Raw genomic sequence first — 18,797 nt, forward strand, 5'->3', positions numbered from 1 at the left:
ATCCTGGGGGGAGAAGTAAAAGACAGGAGCCTGATAATGCGGCAATAGTCTTTTGAGAGACTTGCCAACTGGGTGAGCGGTCATTCCGGTTTGGCACCCTGTCCGGCCCTGTCAGTGACTGATGTCCCGGAGTCTGTGAACCTCTGCTCTTATAGAATTTACAGCAGCTCTGCTTTAACCATTAAGGGGTGCGAAGGAGACCCCAGGGAGCAGGAATTTGTCCAAAAAGAGTGTTTATGAAATGGGATATATTTATGATTTAGAGCTGGAGGGGTGAGAACCAAGTACACTGTTCAGGTACGATCCATATAATGTATAGTCACATCTGGATTATTTTAAATCAGACTTTCCACATACCTTTATGCTTTTTATAAAGTTTATTATAAATAGTAAATAGTGCTGTATTATACACAAAATGTCTTACAACAAAATGAATTATTGCAAATGTAAAGTAATAATACAAAACCAAATGCAACATATAACATACAAAGGTGTAAGACTTACTTAGGCAGTGCCTAGACATACAAAACAGACATAACACTTGAACAATACTAAATAAATAAGGAACTATACTTGGCAAGTTCCTGAAAAGAAAAAAAAACTGAGAAAAACATGCAAAAATTTGAGTCAAAATGAATGTGAGTGGGCAGAGACATTTTTGGCTTTATAAAAACATAACTACATTTTTAGCGATTTACATTACTCCCTGATGACGGGTGACAAAAGACAGTCAGTTTTGAGCATATATCAGGGCTTTGTTCTTCTTTCACATGAGGTATGAATGTATTGCACTTTCTTTGGGTTGCAGTGGTTGCACTCTGACTGCACACAGCTGTACGTTGTGCCCTACACTCACATTCTTATCTTCAATGTCTCACATAAACATTACATGAATCTCATTATTCCTAAAAATGTGTTTAGAAATAACATCTTATCACCAGATCAGTCAATGATACAAGTCCATCCACTTTGCATTAAGACTTACAAAGTCCACTGCCTCTTATTACAAAAATCAAGCACACGATCTTGAATGTATTTAGTCTGTTCCCCCAGCACTGCTGCTAACTCTTCTTTCTTTGTGTGTTCACAGATCCAGGCTTGGTCCTTGGAGCATGACGCACAAAGCAGTATGTTCCAGGTAACAGGAAATAGCTTTTGGTCCTGATTAATCCAGTCCTCCACAGTTTAGACTAGCCCCTGTCTGTCTGTTGTTCTGTCCAATAGGTGGTCAGAGTTTGTGGATGTTCTGTTCTCCAGACCAGCCAGAGGAAGCATCCTGCCCGGGCCAAGAGGCTGGACTCAGATAATGAATGGCACCTGCCGAGACAGAAAAAAGAGTTTCCAAAGGTTAGTACATGACAGAGTGTGTTCAGGAGCAGCTGCTTTAATCCATCAGTGTTTTAACAGCAAAATGTGTGACATGCAGCCAAAGGTTAAATCCCAGTGCTGACAAGAATGATGGGGCAAATTCAAGTGGTTGAGCAGGTGTGAATAAAGTACTCTAACAAGTATATACTGCCACTAAAGGGTACTAAACTGTGGTGGGCCCAGACCTTTGGGAAGAGAATAGTGGCATGCCCAAAGGTTAACAATTAGAAACTCATCACAAATATTTAGCCTGATTGTAAAACGTATGAAAATCTTAATCCACAGAGGACCAAGGCAGAGATTGATCTTTTTGACTACTCAGATGATCAATAACAACTCTAAATCTGACCTCCAGTGGGACACCTGGTTTTAATCTGGCCCTGCCAAGGGCCATAATCGGGCCTGTTAAGGAGACCCTTACCTTCCCTTTGTGCACACACACACACACGTACATGCACACACACGTGCGCACACATGCACACACACCCACACACACACACACTTGTAGAGCAATCCCCTGAAAGCTATATGCTCTCCCAGGAAAGGGCTAAATTAACGACATCAAGATGTTGCCACTGATGGGCAAGTCAACATGTGGTAGTGTACCTCAGATCAGGCCTAGAACAACACACGGGCCTAGCCCCCTGCCCCCCTCCCTCTTGTCAAACATGCTTAGCAAAGTGGCTCCTTTCATTTGGAGTATCTTTGTTGCGCAGAGGTTGTTACATGGGTAGATGAGGTAGGTTTGAGACTCACCCATCACATGGGGTCAGGAAAGGACAGTGAGTGAGAATGTGTGTTTGGGCCATGACCCCAAGATGCCTCTGCCTTAAGCTACGTGGACACCACACTGATGCTAATTTAAAGTGGCCACTAGCATACATGTAATTGTACTAGTGATAGGGGTGACTTGAGAGGCGACCTCATCAGAAGAGGTTGTACAATTAGTCTGGGTTTGAGCTTGGACAGCTTTATGCCCAATGTTTTATTTCACTCTGTAGGCAGTAGCATTTATAAAATAGAAGATTTGAACTACTAGTGATACAGTTACTTATCAGTAATAATAATAAAGGAATTAGATTGTGCATACCTTGCTCTGGCTGTACTGTCCATACTGATAGGATGGATGGTGGTCCACAGCATAAGCGGGCGATGTGTATGATGGGGTGCAGTAGGATTGGCTGCTGGGCAGAGTGGGCATGCTGGCCAGTCCAGGGAGAGCCTCTAGTCGCTGTGAACTATGGCAGGTGCTAGACATTCCCCCATTAGCCTCCAAACCTCCAGTCAATGGAGAGATGGCATAGTCACTCTGTGTCTGATGTGGCACTGCACTTGGGTTCAACAAGCCCATCACCTGAATAAAAAACACATTGGTTAGTTACATGAAATGGAAATGCAAAATGTAAAATTTATTTCTAATCTGTGTTACGCCCCGCTGAGAAAGGTCAAAGTGTGCTTGCCCATGCTATATCTTTGTGAGGTCTACCTACGCCGCATGTGGAGCTGTGGGTGGTTATATGATACATTGTGAACAGCTGCATGTTGGTTTGCGTGAGAATAAGAAATGAAAGTGCCTAAAAGGTGAAGGACTGAACAAACGCTACTTGGAAATTGTACAAAAAAAAAGAAGTACCGAAAATTTTGAGTGGAATAAATGGTAGCTTGAAAACAAGTGGCAGCCAGCTGGCACACATATATTTTGGTCATACGGAAACATCAGGTGATTGATCTGACCCCACACATTGGAAAAGCATTGCAATAATTCAAATACTAACTTATTCACAATGTAGGCAGTGAAAAAATGTTTTATACCAGGTGGGAAGTTGAAGTTGTCTACTAACACAAATTGCTATATTTTATTTATGTTAGAGAAATTCCACCTAGTCTGAAACAGCAGCACTCCCTGACGGCGAGTCTGTTTTGAGGTTGTTCCGGGGATTAAGTCTCAGGGGGGTGCAAATCCCAGCCGCTTGCTTCCTTGGTGAGAAAGGATTCCTTTGGTATGCACCAGATCAGCGGTGAGACGCCAGAGACCAGCCACTACTGGAAATGTAAGGGTGCCATGACTGTGCTCCCAGCAGGCTACAACTGTGCGCACAAGACTATCGCCTATCTAAAATAAACCCCAGTCTACAGCCAAATGTTACTCTAATGGGATCATATCTACTGCTGTCTGAACCGTGCAATCTCACGTACACATGGTGCTGGCTTAAAGACTCAAGATACAATAATGTTAAGGACACAGAGTTGTTTTGAAAAATAGACATTCAAACTTTCCAAAGTGCAAAGAGGTCTTAGTCTAATAACTATCAATGTCAGTAAATTCAATCAGTTCTCATTTCCCCTTTCTTATTAAACTAAAATCAGGAAATTAATTCTTTCCTCATCTGAAATGGAAAAATCTGTATTGCAATATATATTCAAACAGCTGGAATGAATACACAAATTAAAAGAAATTATCCAACAAAGTGACTCATTTGCATAAATTACACACTTTGTTATAAGGAGATAAATTACTTCATTCCAATCAATTAAGACGCTGGAACATTGGTGATTACATTTCCAGACTGTGCAAACATTTGAGGCATGCGGTCGCTGTGTCCGTCCTGTACGGAGCTACCCATGAGGTCAATGCTCACACCAGCCTCAGCCCTTTCACCTTTAACCTCTTTATTAGAGTTCAAGTCAGAGGAGTGACCCTGTGGCTGTGTGAACTGCTGCCATACTCACACTGTAAAAGCAGCCATGGTAACAAGTACACATGTACAGTATCTAGTTACCATTTATCTGTATTAAAATACACTAAACACACAACACATCCTCTTTGCCCACCTCCTACACCTTTTTCATTGTGGTTTATAATGAATAAGGTTTGTTAAAGAATTGTGCAATTAAATCTTAAGAACTTATAACTGATAACAAAAAGTCCATTTCTGTGTCTTCTGTTCTTTGCAATTATATGTCTTCACAGAGGGTAGCAGAAACAAAGATCTCTTTTATCAATATACAGTCATCCTCAGGCATTCAAAGAAGCAAACCTGCCCAAGGCAGTTTTTTATCGGTCCCTGACAGGAGCCCGGGATTCTCTCATGGGTATTAGTACCCAGCATGCTTTGCAAGTGGGCAAGGGACCCTTTGTGGTGGTTAAAAGCTCGTTTTACGCCTGTTAGTCCATCTTGGAGGCTGGTAGAGAGCCACTGATGGACACTGATGACTGTGTAATCGTCCATAATTGTCTTTTCAGTTTTGATTTGTGTCATCATGCGACATCCATACATTTCCCTCTGTCTGCCTGTCCCCTCCCCAAAGACTGACGTCCACCGCATTTTAAATTCATCAAACACCCCATCAGTGTAAACAAAAATGAAAAGCGACCATGTTTCTCCCCTAACAAGGTTTTCATCAAGCTCTCTCCAGGGTCACCCACAAGAGCCAGTGTGTTTGTGGGTGTCATTCAGCCTCAATATGTAGCCTTCATAAACACCATGAAGAACAATTTGTCTGTGTTCCTGATAATGACCTCTCTGTGTATGTGAGTGCGCAGGCGACTGCACTGACCTGTGGGGAGAGGCTGTTGCTGATGGCTGGGTTCACGCTGGGGTTGCCATGTGCCGTGGGGGTCACAAAGCTCTCGGAGTACCCTGAGAAACCATGGCGTCCAGAAGACAAGCAGTATGCCGATCCTGCATCCTGGCTGCTGACTGAGGAGGTGAGCCCACTCTGGTGCACTGTGGTGGGGGGCAGAGGCTGGGGCCGGTGCACTGTACTGGGCTGCTCAGACACTGCTGATGAAACAAGAGGCAGGTTAAATCAACACATCTGCTTATACGTGAGAAGACTAGAAACTACACTATTCACAATCTTACTATAGTGTAAAATTCTTAATGTCCATGAAGTAGTTTAAGAATGATTCAATCTTAGTGACTATTTAATTCTTTCAATTCTTTATAAACTATGTGTTTATTATGAATTATGAATCTTTCTTCATGCTTTATTATGGCTAATTACTATGTAGTCATCGAAGACTATCTATATAATTTAGCAACTTTTTATATACCAACCTTGAGCAATAGATGTTGGAGGGTAGGGGCTATCAGAAAGCTGGTATGGCTGCAGACCTGGCATAGCGGTTGGGGGAAAACCTCCAGGAATAAGGTGGTTGAATGCCATTAACTGGTTGGCTCCTGCCTGCTTCCTCCAACGAGCTCTTCTGTTGCTGAACCACACCTGAGAACACATAGTAATGTTATTATACAAGTGAGTATGGGAGCGTATAATTCATTCTTTCATAATTGTCTGTGGGTCCTTTCATTGTTTATGTCCTAGCACCTTTTGACCCCGGGAGTTTAAAAGGACATTGAGTCAGTGGGTTCACATGTCCTAGGGTTGTTTAAGGCAACATTGGCGCACTATCTAAATCAAGCATCTATTTTTGGATCTTTACACCGTCCATTTTACGTGACAAAAATAGTCCACTTTTGGAGCACAGTGGTAGCAGTGTTTGGGGAGGTCACCAGGGGCAACACAAGTCTAATATTTTAAGGAATGTGTGGCTACATCCTTAGGCCATTCACCAGCACGTGATAGCTGGAGTTGTTATAGTCATAGTGTTTGGGTCTAACCTGGACTCTGGCCTCTGTTAGCTTGGCCCGCTGTGCTAGCTCCTCTCTGGTGTAAATGTCGGGGTAGTGTGTGCGCTCAAAAGCCCTCTCCAGTTCCTCCAGTTGCTCTGCAGTGAAGGTGGTCCGACTGCGACGCTGCTTTCTCTTCAAAGGCAACCCTGGCTCTGAGTCCACATCTGAAGCTTCATCCGAATGGCTCGCTAATAAAAAAGAAATCACAAAACAAACACGATTTTTACTACAGAGTTAGATTAAACCTCTGGAATACAATGGAATTAAAACAATACAATGTGCTGACAGCAAGGCTACTTTAGATGGTCTCCTAGTGTTCTGTTGAAGCTCTGAGTAGCTCCTGAGGGGATCAAAAGGCAAAAGGCTGCTTGAACATGGATTAGAAAGGACTAGATCCTTCTGGGGCATCTAGCCTGTGTCTCTGTCCCCTGTCCCAGGACAGCGCGACGCCGATATCGGGTCCTGCGGTGCAAAGCTCACAGGCCCTTCGCAGGTGCTTCTTAATCTGTTTGTTCAGTTGAGTCATAAGGGAGAGACTGGGTGACTGTGAGACAGCTATTGGGATCTAATTCAGCAGAAGAAGAGAATCAATGAAGTCTCGAGGCTAGAGACACAGGCTATTGCTGCGTTTCAGGGGGAGGTTACCCGTCTATTAAATAATGATTAGGCAGCACAAACTAGCGTGACAGCCCGCCATTGTGGACCATTACATGTGCCGGAGCCCCCATCTCTCTCCATCATACAAACTCACAAACATGCATCTGCTACGTCTCGACTAAGGGCTTTCAATGCTCTATGACAATGTGTCGAACGCAGATGGACTAAAAAGCAAAGAGAGTGAAAATCTACTTCCAAATCCACCCAAAGGAGACCCCTTAAGACAAGGGTTCACTGCACCAATTTGACACAGTGGCACTTAGTCTATAGCGGTGTGCATAGTGCAAAAAAAAGTGCAGGAGATTTGATTTTCTTTCTTTTCCTTCATTCAAACAAAAATACTAAGCAGCCCAGTGATGTGAATATTCCTAAAGTAAGTTTTTCGTTCTCTGAATTTTCTCTTTCTAGATTTAAAACTTTAATTAAAAAGTGCCAAGTCAGACGTGGAGGGGGATACAAGGATCTCCCCTCACTGGAGCCAAGCAGGAAATGTTTGTGCCGGTTGCCAGTGTGCGTCTGACCAGGCATTACACACGGATTTTGTCCCTGGGAATGCTGCCGGAGCGCCAGAGCAGGAGAGTGGGATGCTGAGAGGAGCTCTTTATTACATTGGAAGTGAGGGCGCCACGCTGACATGGAGGCTCACGGAGGATTGGTCCAGTGCTCTCATACTAGTGAAGAGGGATGTGGTTTGTTTAGGTAAGGCCCAAGTCCAAACCACACACCAGAAACCCTCACATTTTCCTTTGACTCAAAAATGTAGCATTGATTACTCTGTACAGTTGCAATAATCAGCACATGAAAAGTGTTTGGAAATGTAAGGTGATAAAAGGAAAGTATATTGGCCGGTATATTGCGGTGGGAGGATAGCTCATAAAACTGCAACCCTTGCTGGCACAGTAACTCATGTTAACTACAGCTGGGGGTGGATCTGCTCCTTTCTTCCACTTTTCCCTCTTCTTTTCCCCCTGTCTTTTTATTATTAGTATCCACAGACAAAACGCTCCGTCACAGATCTCTTTCAAACCAAATGACAGTGTTGCTTTTGTCATCCACTGGCCTAGGCTTTCTTTTGCACTCTTCCTCTCTCACTTTTTTTTTTTTTGGAAGTGATGTGGCCAGGCCTTTGTATGTTCACAGGGAAAAGCCTGTGGCAGGGCTCTATTGGGCCGATTACCACGCTCCATCTGTAGGAGCCATCAGGGACGGCCAGGCCCGCATTCAGGGGCCTGTCACCTGCCCAGCAGGGGAGACGGGCCGGGGGGGCGCGGGCTGTGGGGGAATGAAGGCTGGAGGAAGGGGACAAAGAGGGCCAAAGCAGGGCCACAGCAGGGAGCAGGCCATCCCTCCCTCTGTAGTGCAGCTGGGGGAGGGCCCGGGGACGCCCTGCATGGAGGGGCACCTGAGGATGATGCTCAGAGAGTGGGACACAAAGTCCAAAATGTGCACCTTTCTTTAAAAATTACTTTTTAAAATCTAATTTGTTTCTAAAAATAAAAAAACCCTCTGAGGATGGAGCCATAGACTTTAAGGTCCCTGTTCCCACACATTCCCCACAACAAATGGCAGAAGAGGATCCTAAACACACAAAAGGAGGCCTCGACCTCCTCACTTAAACACCCAAATCAAATTTTACGCTGCTGCTAAAGCGCTGGGGAGCTCAAAGTCCTGCATAGCAGCCCACAGTTTTGCACAGACTAGGACAAGAATCTTAAAGAAAAGATGGATGATTATCCTGCAAGCGGATATTGGTGTCTGTAATACATATATGATTAAAAATTGTACTAGTAGAAATGACAAGCTGATTTAGATTTAAACAGGTACAATTTTATCTTTACATTGGGACCTTTACTCAAATGAGTTAAGTTAAATAAATTGACTGTACAACAAAGTTTAGAAAAACTGAAACCACTGAAAAACACATCAACATCAAACTAAATTGTTAAAATATGTGAATCATCTTTATTCATTTTTATATTAATGGATCAACTTTTGATCAATAGAACAATAAAGTGTCTATGTGTGTATATACAAAGGACAGCTTTAGACAGTGCTTTGACCCTGGAGCTTCTGGTAAACAGAACCTCGTATTGATCCAAAGACGAGACTGACAGGCAGGAAAGATAAACTCCCCAAAAGGTCACACATGTGAACTTGGGGAACGTCCAGATCTATTAGCTTCACCTGCCGCAGAAGAGCCTCAAACGCTACCAAGAAAAAAGCTATGACGGGGGATTCCAAGCGCAAGTATAAAAGCTGCTCTTGTTTACTGCTATAGACTAGAGCCAGCACCGGCCTTTGCCAAGCATTTACCCCTTTACCCCCCTCTCTCGCTAGCTTTCAAGACGTTAATGCGAAGAGACATGCACGCTGAACAAATGTACGCTGCATATGGATATAAAATCACACATGGATCTTAAAACAGCAACACAGTTTGTTAAACTTAACGTAAGTGTTAGCATGGTAACGTACCAACTATCCAAGTAGCATATGGGCCTGTTTTATGGCTGAGCTACAGGGGCAGGCTAGTCCTCCCATCTGAGGCGGTTAATAGAGAAGCTAATTGAGTCAGCGACATGTGTTAGCAGCTACAAAACAAAAGGCAGAAGAGACAAATGAACTTGCTATTTGCCCAGGGAAGTAGATCTACTCTTTTCAAGACCAGAAATGCATGATGAAATGTGTGTGAAAGAGCAGACCCTGATTTTTATTTTATTTTTAAAGTAGCCAACAACATGAGCAGATGCACTGGAGGCAAAAGAATGGTTAACTGACAGCTTATGGGCTCAGCTGGGGTTAACAGTTACAAAAAATGGGGAGTGAGCGAGAGGGTTGCTCACTTGACTTGCTAAAGAGCACTCCCCCTCGAGGAACCTGCAGCTGCCTGGGAAAACGCAGGGGGGAGATGATGATGTGATGGGCAAGAAAGAACTGGACCACAGATATGACTTTGAAAGATGTATTTGCGTTCATTAGAGACAAAAAAGGCACAAATGGCTCTGGCGTGGCTTTTGTGCAGGCCCAGTGTGCGGTGGTTATTATTTAGTTCCACTCCGGGGCAGTTAGGTGACTAGTACACCCCCAGGGCCCATGGACAAAGCTATACAGCGAAGGGGGATCACGCTTGCAGGACAGCTATCAACAGGCCGCTCCTTCTGCACGCTCCGGCCAAGAAGAACTCCCCAGCTTGTTTAGGCAAGGCTGACAAGAAGGTTAGCAATTACAGCCATCCCTTTGGTATGAATTCCCTAAGAGACGTCCATTTTTTCCAAACATTATCGTAACCTGTGTTTTTTGTTCCTTCTACTTGGAGCCCTGATGATTTTAACAGTCAAGTGACCTGAGGTTAGCCCCTGACCTTTCACAGCTACTGCAGAGAAAACAGCCTCTCGACTGACCCTCCACTAAACTTCACAGGCCCAGCTCAGACAGGGGCCGAAGCATCATTACATTCCTTCAACTGCTGCCCCTCACGCTCAGTCACAACACTTACTCTGCACTCTGACTTTCATGCTTGATTCACATTTGTTTTTATTTGATATATTGATCATTAGCAGAAAAGCAGGTCTTATTAAAAAAAATTATGTGTTAAGATTGCAAATAACTTTTCAAGCACAAGGATGCTCACTTCTGCTCTGAAATTTAAATTAAAATTTAGATTCAAAGATTTAGATTTTTTAGTTGTAATGACAAAACTATTAAGGCACTGCATTTGCCACTATAATTATATTTTTAACAGGCACAAAATACAGCATTTTTAAAGTGTTTTTGATAATTTTCTTATATATATTCTGGTGAATGAAGAGAGCATCAATCAAAAAGCTGAAGAGTCCATAATGTGCAGCGTGCAGAAGGCCGCAGTGAGAGGCTAAACAAAGTTAAGTGATTGACAACACTGTCTGGCTTTACTCAATTAACGCTCCCATTGTGGCCCTCTTTGCTTGGTCCCCTTGCCCCGACCCTTTTCTCCTCTGCCTCCTTTATCCTCCCCATCACAGAGTTTTGCTCGGCTAATACTTCCAAGGAAATAGAGAAGTCCCTTTCTAACGGCCGCGCTCTTGTTGACCTTCTATTGCAGGCTGCTCCTTTTGCTGCCCGCTCACAGTGTCTTTGGGGTTAGCCTAGAGAATGAGGAGAGAGTACATCAGCGGCAAAGGGGCTGGCCCAGGGCAGGACCCCGGTCCGCTACTTCAAAGTTGGCCTGCATTCATTAATTGTCCTTTGAATTAATATTGGAGGATCACAATGTGGATGCCAACAGAGAAAGAGGCTTTAATGAAGCATAGAGGCGCATTGAGTTGCAGATCAGTTAGTGTGTTTCTTCAGAAAGCAAATACTTGGGAATCGTGCAGAAATAATTAAAAATGTATTTGGAAAACTTTCTATCCCTGTATGGAAATATTTGGTCCTGTTTGTTTCATTATGCTAGAGTTACTAAATGACGCTGTAAGCAGTTTTAGCTGAGAGGGGCCTTCATGTAAATTGGGGCAAAGTAGCAGACATTCCTCTGGTTGCACCAAGGTTTTGGGACTGTAAACTGTCTCTGTCTCGCCATTTTGACATACGTATTTAGAAATGTGAGCACTGTAATCAACAAACACAACCAACACTCAACCTCGATATGCTTACTGCCCTGCTACCAAATGTCTATTGCTTAACACCACACAAATGCATATGTTTGTCTTCTGCGTGAGAATATAAATGTTGAAACTGCCAAATTGGATTAGTTGGATGGAGGCGTGTGTGTTTGCTACCTCTATCGCTTTGCCATTCACTTTGAAAAACAATACCTCAGTTATGAATATGATCTGTTTGTTCTGCTAACTCGCTAAATTTCCTCAGCGCTAAATCCACTCTAGCAGCCAGTAACTCGGGTTTATTTACACAAACAAAGTTTCTACTCAGCTCCTTTGGACAAAAGTAGCTAAATCTTTCATGTTTTGTCAGCACTTGATTCCTCTTGTCCCTCTGGCTATTTGCCTGGCTCCACACAATAGAGGCAGGAGAATGGCAGCAGATTGTTGGAATGCACCTCAATGAAACCAATTATTACATGTTGACTGCGTTCACCATGGCACATTGGAAAGCAGTGGCCTCATTCAGCTTGGCACCGCAGGATCCCCCTTTAAAGAAAAGTTATCCCTTTCACTATTTGTATTTCAGAGGTTTTTCTTCTACTCTCAAGCTAGCACCCCATCGCCATAAATGGATTCTGCAAGAGTGCCTACCCAGCGCTGCTTTGACTATTTGAATGGGGCTAAATTGCTAACTGTAATAAATAGGCAGAGGTGGGAAGTAACTGGGTTTAGATTAGAAGTATCCAGAATATGCTGTAAAATGAAATATGATTTTTTTTTTAAAGTGTGTGTCATGCGTGCTTGCAATTATAAGATTTTGGGTTCAATACTCACTCACAATAGTAAGAATTTAATGTATATAAGCAAGCTTTTTCAGTCATGCTATAGTTACATTGCTTTCCTTTAAGCACATTTAAGTATTTATTTGTTATGGAAAACAATAAATCACGCTGCTGATGGACACACACTTAAGTAAATACAATGACTCAACATTGGCCACTGAAACAACATACAGTGACTTCTCCAAAACATGTAAACAACGTCCTCCATCACTCCCTTTCCCACTGCACTTGCTAATACCATGAGCCCCGAGGCAAGACACTCCGTACTTTATCCCACAAACCTTTGCTGTCCTTTTTCCCAGACAAATAAATCTAAATGAGTCAGCTTTGATCTTAGCACTTAAGGGAAGCCAACAATAGTGCTGGGAGAGAAAGGGGCAGAGAGCAACAGGCCTCTCACTGCTACAACAATAGCCTCTGCAAACACCTACTTAATCAATATTTGGCCAGAAGACACTCTCTCAAGTCCCCAAAGCGCCCCTTTCACATTCTAATGAAGAGCTATAAAAGAGAAAAACAACAACTACTTCCACAAAGAGTGAAATAGTGCCCTGCTCTGTATAAGAATAGAGGAAAGTAGCTCTGAGCTGGAGGATGTCACCCAACTGAGGTAAAATAACTAACAACAAGACCCCTAAATTCATGCAGTTTAAACATGACTATGCGAGGAAAAGCAAACTGACAATCAAATGAAAAATAAACTGGCCTGTAAAACAAATACATGTAGTAACCATATCTGTACTTATGAGTCATTTTAATTGTTAAAAAGATGCGGTTTTAGAGGAGAGAGAAGAGTGCCCACGCAAGCATGAATGTGTGAATGAAGTAGAAAGAAAGGGGTGGACTTTATCTGTGGGAAGTTGAAAGACAAAATAAAGGGACTCAAATCATGCGTCCCTGCACAAAAAATAGGACTAGAACTCACGGTAAAAATCAAAAATTACTATCCAAATGTACATATTCTACATCAATCTATGCATAAGTATATACAGTATTTTAAATGTATAAAAAGGCTTACTAAACTGATAAACAGCAAGACAGCGCCACAATCAAAACATTTGCGCATTTGTGTTTTTGTCATCAATAATTAACCCAACACTGCATTAAGAGGACTTCATGAATACGCAGCTCTCTTGTGCTCCAACAGGTCGTAAATCAACAGGTGTTTGCCTCCAGTCTTTTCTGTTTATGCCCGCGAGCCACATCTTTTCTCTGCAAACTGTAAACAGTGGGAAAAGGCTCTCCAAAAGGCAGAAGCACGTTTTTAGGAGTCTATAAACCCGGGCGCACTGGGCCCATTGCTGTCCCTGAATAATTCATCGCTCATTGCGGGTTCATAATGTCTTCTCCCGGTCTTTTGTGCGCGGACTTTTTTCTCCCTTTTCTTTTGGGGCGTTGTGAAAAGGCCTCGAATTCTTTTTGTACACCACTGAGCCGCTCACTGCACTTTGGCTTTTGTGCGCGTCAAACTGAGGTGTGGAGCTCAATAGACTCGCTCTGCTTTGTTCCCTGAAGTTCATCCTCAAGTGTCCAATTGAGTTTAAAAGGGGTTCTCAGGCTTGGAACTTAGACAAATGTTTGATTATCCACTTGATCCAAATGATCTGTGCGAATTTGGTTAAAACTAAGCGGGAGCGCACGACAAACGAACTCTGACACACTTCATACCCAACTTTAAAATTATTATTATTATTATTATTATTATTATTATTATTATTATTATTATTATTGGTTTTGTTATGTTTAGCTTTGTTACGTTTTTTTTTTTTTTTTTTGTTTGTTTATTTTGTGTGTGTGTACTTACAGGTGCCTCCGAGAATGCCATCAATGCTGTGTTTGGTGCGCGGCTCGCTCTCGTCCATCTCCCTTTTCACCATCTCCTCATCATCCTCTTCATCCTCTCCACTGCCGCCAAATTTGGACCTCATGATGCGGCTTATTGCGCTCACTGTACAGGAAAAAGTGCGTTAATGCTGTTTGAACATAAGAATGACCTTTACAAAACTTTTATATTGTGATAGGCTATTTGTGTTTCATTTATCGAGGCTGCTTTAGAGAATGTTAGGCTAAAGTCAACTTTGGCACAGTTCGGTTGCAAAAAGGAAAAGGCTCGTTTACCTGAGGGAACATTATTTCTATCGCAGACTCCATCTTTCAGTAACTTGTCACGAATCTCCCAGCTGAACATGCCCGGGTTTTCCCTCTTGTATTCTTCGATTTTCTTGTCAACTTCCGGAGACGTTATTTGCTGTGGGGAAAACCAGATGACTATTTTAAAATGTATTTTATATCCATGCCAACATGACATTGGTATGGATCTGCGAATATGTCTTTCACAGTTTTGCCATGGGATACATAATAAGCCTACACGATTCAAGTGCATTTACTCTGTCTTTGTTTACAAACGGCGTTGATATTAATATAAAACTCATCAGAAAACATTTTGTTAATGATTAAAAAGATTGCTGATCGTGGGAACTTACCTTGGGTTTGCTGCCCCCGATGGCTCCCGGCCTGATGGAGCCTGTCTCCTGGTAGCGGCACAGGATTTTGGACACGCAGCCGTGGGACACGCGCAACTGTCTCGATATGACGCACGGTCGAATCCCGTGATGTGCCATTTCAACTATTTTGTGACGAATGTGGTTTGGAAGTGGCCTGCCGTTTATGAAGACTCCACCGAGCTGGTTTACACGGCCTTGGCCTAAAGGAGTGGAAACTGGACGAGAGACAAGAACCCACCATTAAATGCATCAAATTATGGCAAATTACAAAATAGCCTATATTAATAATATAAAAATTAAAAAAAACTTCACGTAGTAACTTAACTTAAAGTTTTAAAAGGTAACTAATTTAAACTTTAGAAAATGTAATACAAATATTCAGGGCTTTGTCTCATGTAAAGTAATAAAAGCTTTGTTCTTAAACTGTGTGCTGAAAATCGGGATGGGGTAAATATTTTGTGGGATAAAAAACAGGCCCGCTGCCTGTACTATTCTGTCTCTGTTACAAAACAACCAGAAGCCTTCTTTCCCAAAGTATAAACAAGCAGGCCTACTTTTACGCGTTTGCATTGACAAAAATACCAAACTCTGATTGCAAAACTGATGCGTGTCTTTACCTTCCAGGGAATATCCTCCGCGTGGGTAGTTCTGGTGAGGACTTGGTCTCATCATTCTGGGTAAACCTCCGGCAAGAGCTGTCATGATGCCTGACTCCAGCGCCAGGTAACGGAAAGCCGAGAGATAAGTCCACCAAGCACTCGGGGCGCACTCAAAAGTTGATAGTCGATGTTGAAGACGCAGGATGAGAGCACGCGGAAGAATCCTTGCAAAAGCTACTTAATGGTTGTCTCTTCAGAAGTTGCACTACACACAGATTGCCCTCTCTGGGGATGTTTTGAGACCACGGATGGAAGTCAAACATTTTATCTGCGCCCCGTGTCCCCTATGACTTCGCAGAGGAGGGCGCTGATTGGTCAATGCAGGCAAGCATCCTGCACTGTGATTGGACAAAAGGGGGCTTTGGGGTTGACCTCACGAGGTCAGCTTCTCGAGTCACATGCTTACAGACAAGTTTTGACTCAACTTTTGACACAGACTGTAAATGAATAAAAAGATACAATACAGTAATAATAGACAATTGATGAGTTTAATTGCGGCGTAAGAAGAAAAGATAAAGAGACACGAACTGTATGTTGATGAATTGGGACACTGTGTGGAACTGAGTTAAAAGAAGTTACCGTGTCACCACATAAATTCTGTGGGTATTAAACAAAACAAAAACGACTAGACCATTTTCTTATTGCCTGACAAAACAATTCACACAGTTAATGTTGTTTTTAATTGTTAATATTGTTCTATTTGAGAATTTTCACCAACCTTAAATAATATATGTATATATGCATATTTTTTGCATAATTATTATGATTAATTACCACAACAAGCTGACATCCAGGCCTTTCAGCATGTGAGCACTGTCAGTACTGTAGGCCTACTGACCAATGCAAATAAAAATACAATTAATTAATAATTAACACCAACATTTATTAAAATAAATTGTCATGATTTGGTACTGTACAGATAATTCGTAGCCCATGTATTTTGCCCAAATCTCACCCAAAATGATACATTTTACGCACCTCTTTTACGTTTCTGCAACAGGTGCAATCAGAACTGACTTTGACGCTAATCTGGAATAAAACTGCTCAAAACTGATTTTATTTCATGGGTTTAAGAGACTGATCATTGCTGGTAGTGTTGTGTGTTATGTTATTTTATGATTAACTTACTTTGGGAAGAAAAAAAAGTCTTTTTATGTTTACGCTGGATGTAGGGCTGTTGATTTCTAACTTTGTAATGGCAATAAATAATTAGTCCTGTCTTCATTAAAATACAGTGGTTTGCTCACCAAGCGGAGGTAAAATAATAGTTGATGCGTGAAGATGCGATCTAATTTCCCACACAGACCGTTCACGGCCATCAAGAAGCTGTTGCACCAAATGAACAATAGTGCAGCGCGGCCCCGTGCTCGGGCCACAAGGCGGTGGAACACAGCCGTGCCAATGCGCAATTTTACGCACAAAGAAGCACATGAGGGATCATTTGACTTTTGCGAAGCCTCGTATACTTGTGATAATTATGATAATTAGGCGTGTTTAATAGGCCAATACATTTTTTTACTCTAGTCCCAGAGGAATTCTACGGGCCGATTCAGTTCTATGGAGATGTGCTGTCTACTCCTGCCGCATTCCATGAATGACTGCCTGGTCATGACCTGCTGTAGAGCCGCTCGTGCATCATTCAGACGCCACTGGTCTCTGTGACGTGCACTGTCAATACAGTGTTTTATATTTTATATAAGTCCCATCAGAGGACAGAGGTGGAAGAAGTGTCCTACTTAGTGTTTGTAAATAGAGGTATTCAAGTCAGTGCCCCGTGAGCATTTTAATGTTACTTTACTCTGTAAATTAATCATGATCAAAATGTATTTCACGTAATTAGTTCATAATTTCATCAATTATTTTATCTATATATTTGTTCTTATTAAGGAATGACTTTGTGTCGGAGAAAGTTGCTTGAATAAAAGTTTGAGTTGCATCTCTTTCATCACGTGAAACTCTTTTGTATACTTGTCACATCCGAAGCTTATGGCAGTTCTTTTTGTGTTTTTAAATACAAACATTATAAAGAAAAGCTGTTTTAATTTCAACAACATTTTACTACTGGTTATGGACTATTTTTACTTATATTCTGCATGCAACATGCGGCTTTAAACTTGTATTTCTTCTATCAAACAAGAACTGTATTTAGGGGCAACATCATGCAGTTAACACAGAGCATGTGGTAACATTATACGTACATAAAAACGGCAATGGCCTGAAAGAAAGTTATCATGCTAAAGTCTGACTATCATGAAAAGGATATTGGATCTAGCATGTCAAATCAATTATGGTGGTAAGCTGAGTCCCAAACGTGCAACAGTGCTGGTGGTAGACAAAGGACCCAACAAAATAGTCCCTAATATAGTTTTTAGACATACAAAAATATGCCAGGGGGTTTCACAACCACATTTTAGCAACTAAATTTAAAAACCGAGACATTTTCTGCACTTATATATTGCAAGTAAATAACAACCCAGAGGCAGATGAAGCCGTCACTGGTGAGATAAGACTGATTTGTACAATGGTGCCCAGTATAAGCGATTAACAGCAGATCAGATGGAGATAGACACATGGATGCAGTAAAATAATCATAGACATTATCTGACCATAAACAAATGGCAAACGTATCGTGTTTCCATTCATTCAACAAAATAGAAAAAAATACACGCCATGTTATAAAAAGAGAGAGATTTGCAGTCTGTGCAACCAAAGAGAACTGGTGCATTCCTTGATAATTAATTAGCATTATTCATTGGCTTTTAAAGAGCATTAAAACAACAAGTGCCCATAAAACAGCATGTGCCTATAGTGAGTTGGTCCTTAGAGAATAATATCACTGCTGTGATTGAACTGAGCAATAATAACTGTTTATATAATTATATTTCATGCAGAGAAGTTGTATTAAATGAAGATTTGACAAAAAACGTTTGTTAAATGCATGGACTTCAAGACAAATAATTGTAAACAGTAAAAGTAAACAGTGATCATGATACTTTGACTAAGAACTTCTGAATGAGTCTGATCTGACTTATTATTAAGACATTAATAGAAAATGTACTCGATTTTGTTACTTAAGTAAAAGTACAGATACAGGAGCAAAAGAAAAAAAAAATACTCAAGTTGGTAAAAGTATCACTTAAAAATCCACTTAAGTAAAACCTTTAAAGTACCAATTAAAAAATGTAGTTAGAGTAAAAAGTAACAAAATTTAGAGATCTAACAAAACTTCAAATGTAGTGATTCTGATTTTTTTTTAAAAAGTGCTCAATTTTGTTCAACAGAAACAATTGAATCGATTGTTTGTCGTAGCTGTTTTTATTTGTATATTTTTGTTTGCTCAAACTTTGAACTTTAAAAAAAAATGAAGCAATTTGCCTTTTCAGCAGGTCTTACACTATCATATAAAATACTATTACTTTTCAGTTCCGTTCAAAAATGTAGTGGAGTGGAAAGTACAGATTCCAGCTCTCAAATGTAATGAAGTAAAAACTATCCACTTTAAAATCTACTTAAGAACAATACAAATACCTATTTTATTTTTTTTACTTTTTTGTTT

The 18,797-nt window shown here is 41.4% G+C and overlaps 1 protein-coding gene across 1 annotated transcript; it reads right to left on the bottom strand.

Annotated features, from left to right (window-relative positions):
• Positions 1–549: 549 nt before the first annotated feature.
• On the bottom strand, positions 550–15,463 carry pax3a (paired box 3a). The gene is made up of 9 exons (XM_055151649.1): positions 15,200–15,463; positions 14,562–14,797; positions 14,197–14,326; positions 13,883–14,026; positions 5,991–6,190; positions 5,430–5,595; positions 4,927–5,153; positions 2,459–2,722; positions 550–1,317 (listed from the first exon to the last, which is right to left on the bottom strand). The coding sequence occupies exons 1-9, from the start codon at positions 15,282–15,284 to the stop codon at positions 1,300–1,302; spliced, it is 1,470 nt and encodes a 489-aa protein (XP_055007624.1). The 5' UTR covers positions 15,285–15,463; the 3' UTR covers positions 550–1,299.
• Positions 15,464–18,797: the final 3,334 nt, after the last annotated feature.

Source organism: Boleophthalmus pectinirostris, unplaced genomic scaffold (assembly GCF_026225935.1).
Source record: "Boleophthalmus pectinirostris isolate CB_2022bp ecotype Guang Dong unplaced genomic scaffold, ASM2622593v1 HiC_scaffold_16, whole genome shotgun sequence".
In the NCBI taxonomy this organism is placed as follows: domain Eukaryota; kingdom Metazoa; phylum Chordata; class Actinopteri; order Gobiiformes; family Gobiidae; genus Boleophthalmus; species Boleophthalmus pectinirostris.

Bases quoted from the DNA above. Each gene is read 5' to 3' on its own strand.
- pax3a (XM_055151649.1), bottom strand. From the start codon at position 15,284: ATGACAGCTCTTGCCGGAGGTTTACCCAGAATGATGAGACCAAGTCCT. The intron at 14,798-15,199 runs GTAAAGACACGC...TCTCTCGTCCAG, and splicing joins CGGAGGATATTCCCTGGAAG to TTTCCACTCCTTTAGGCCAA. The intron at 2,723-4,926 runs GTCAGTGCAGTC...TTTTTTATTCAG, and splicing joins GCAACAGCCTCTCCCCACAG to GTGATGGGCTTGTTGAACCC.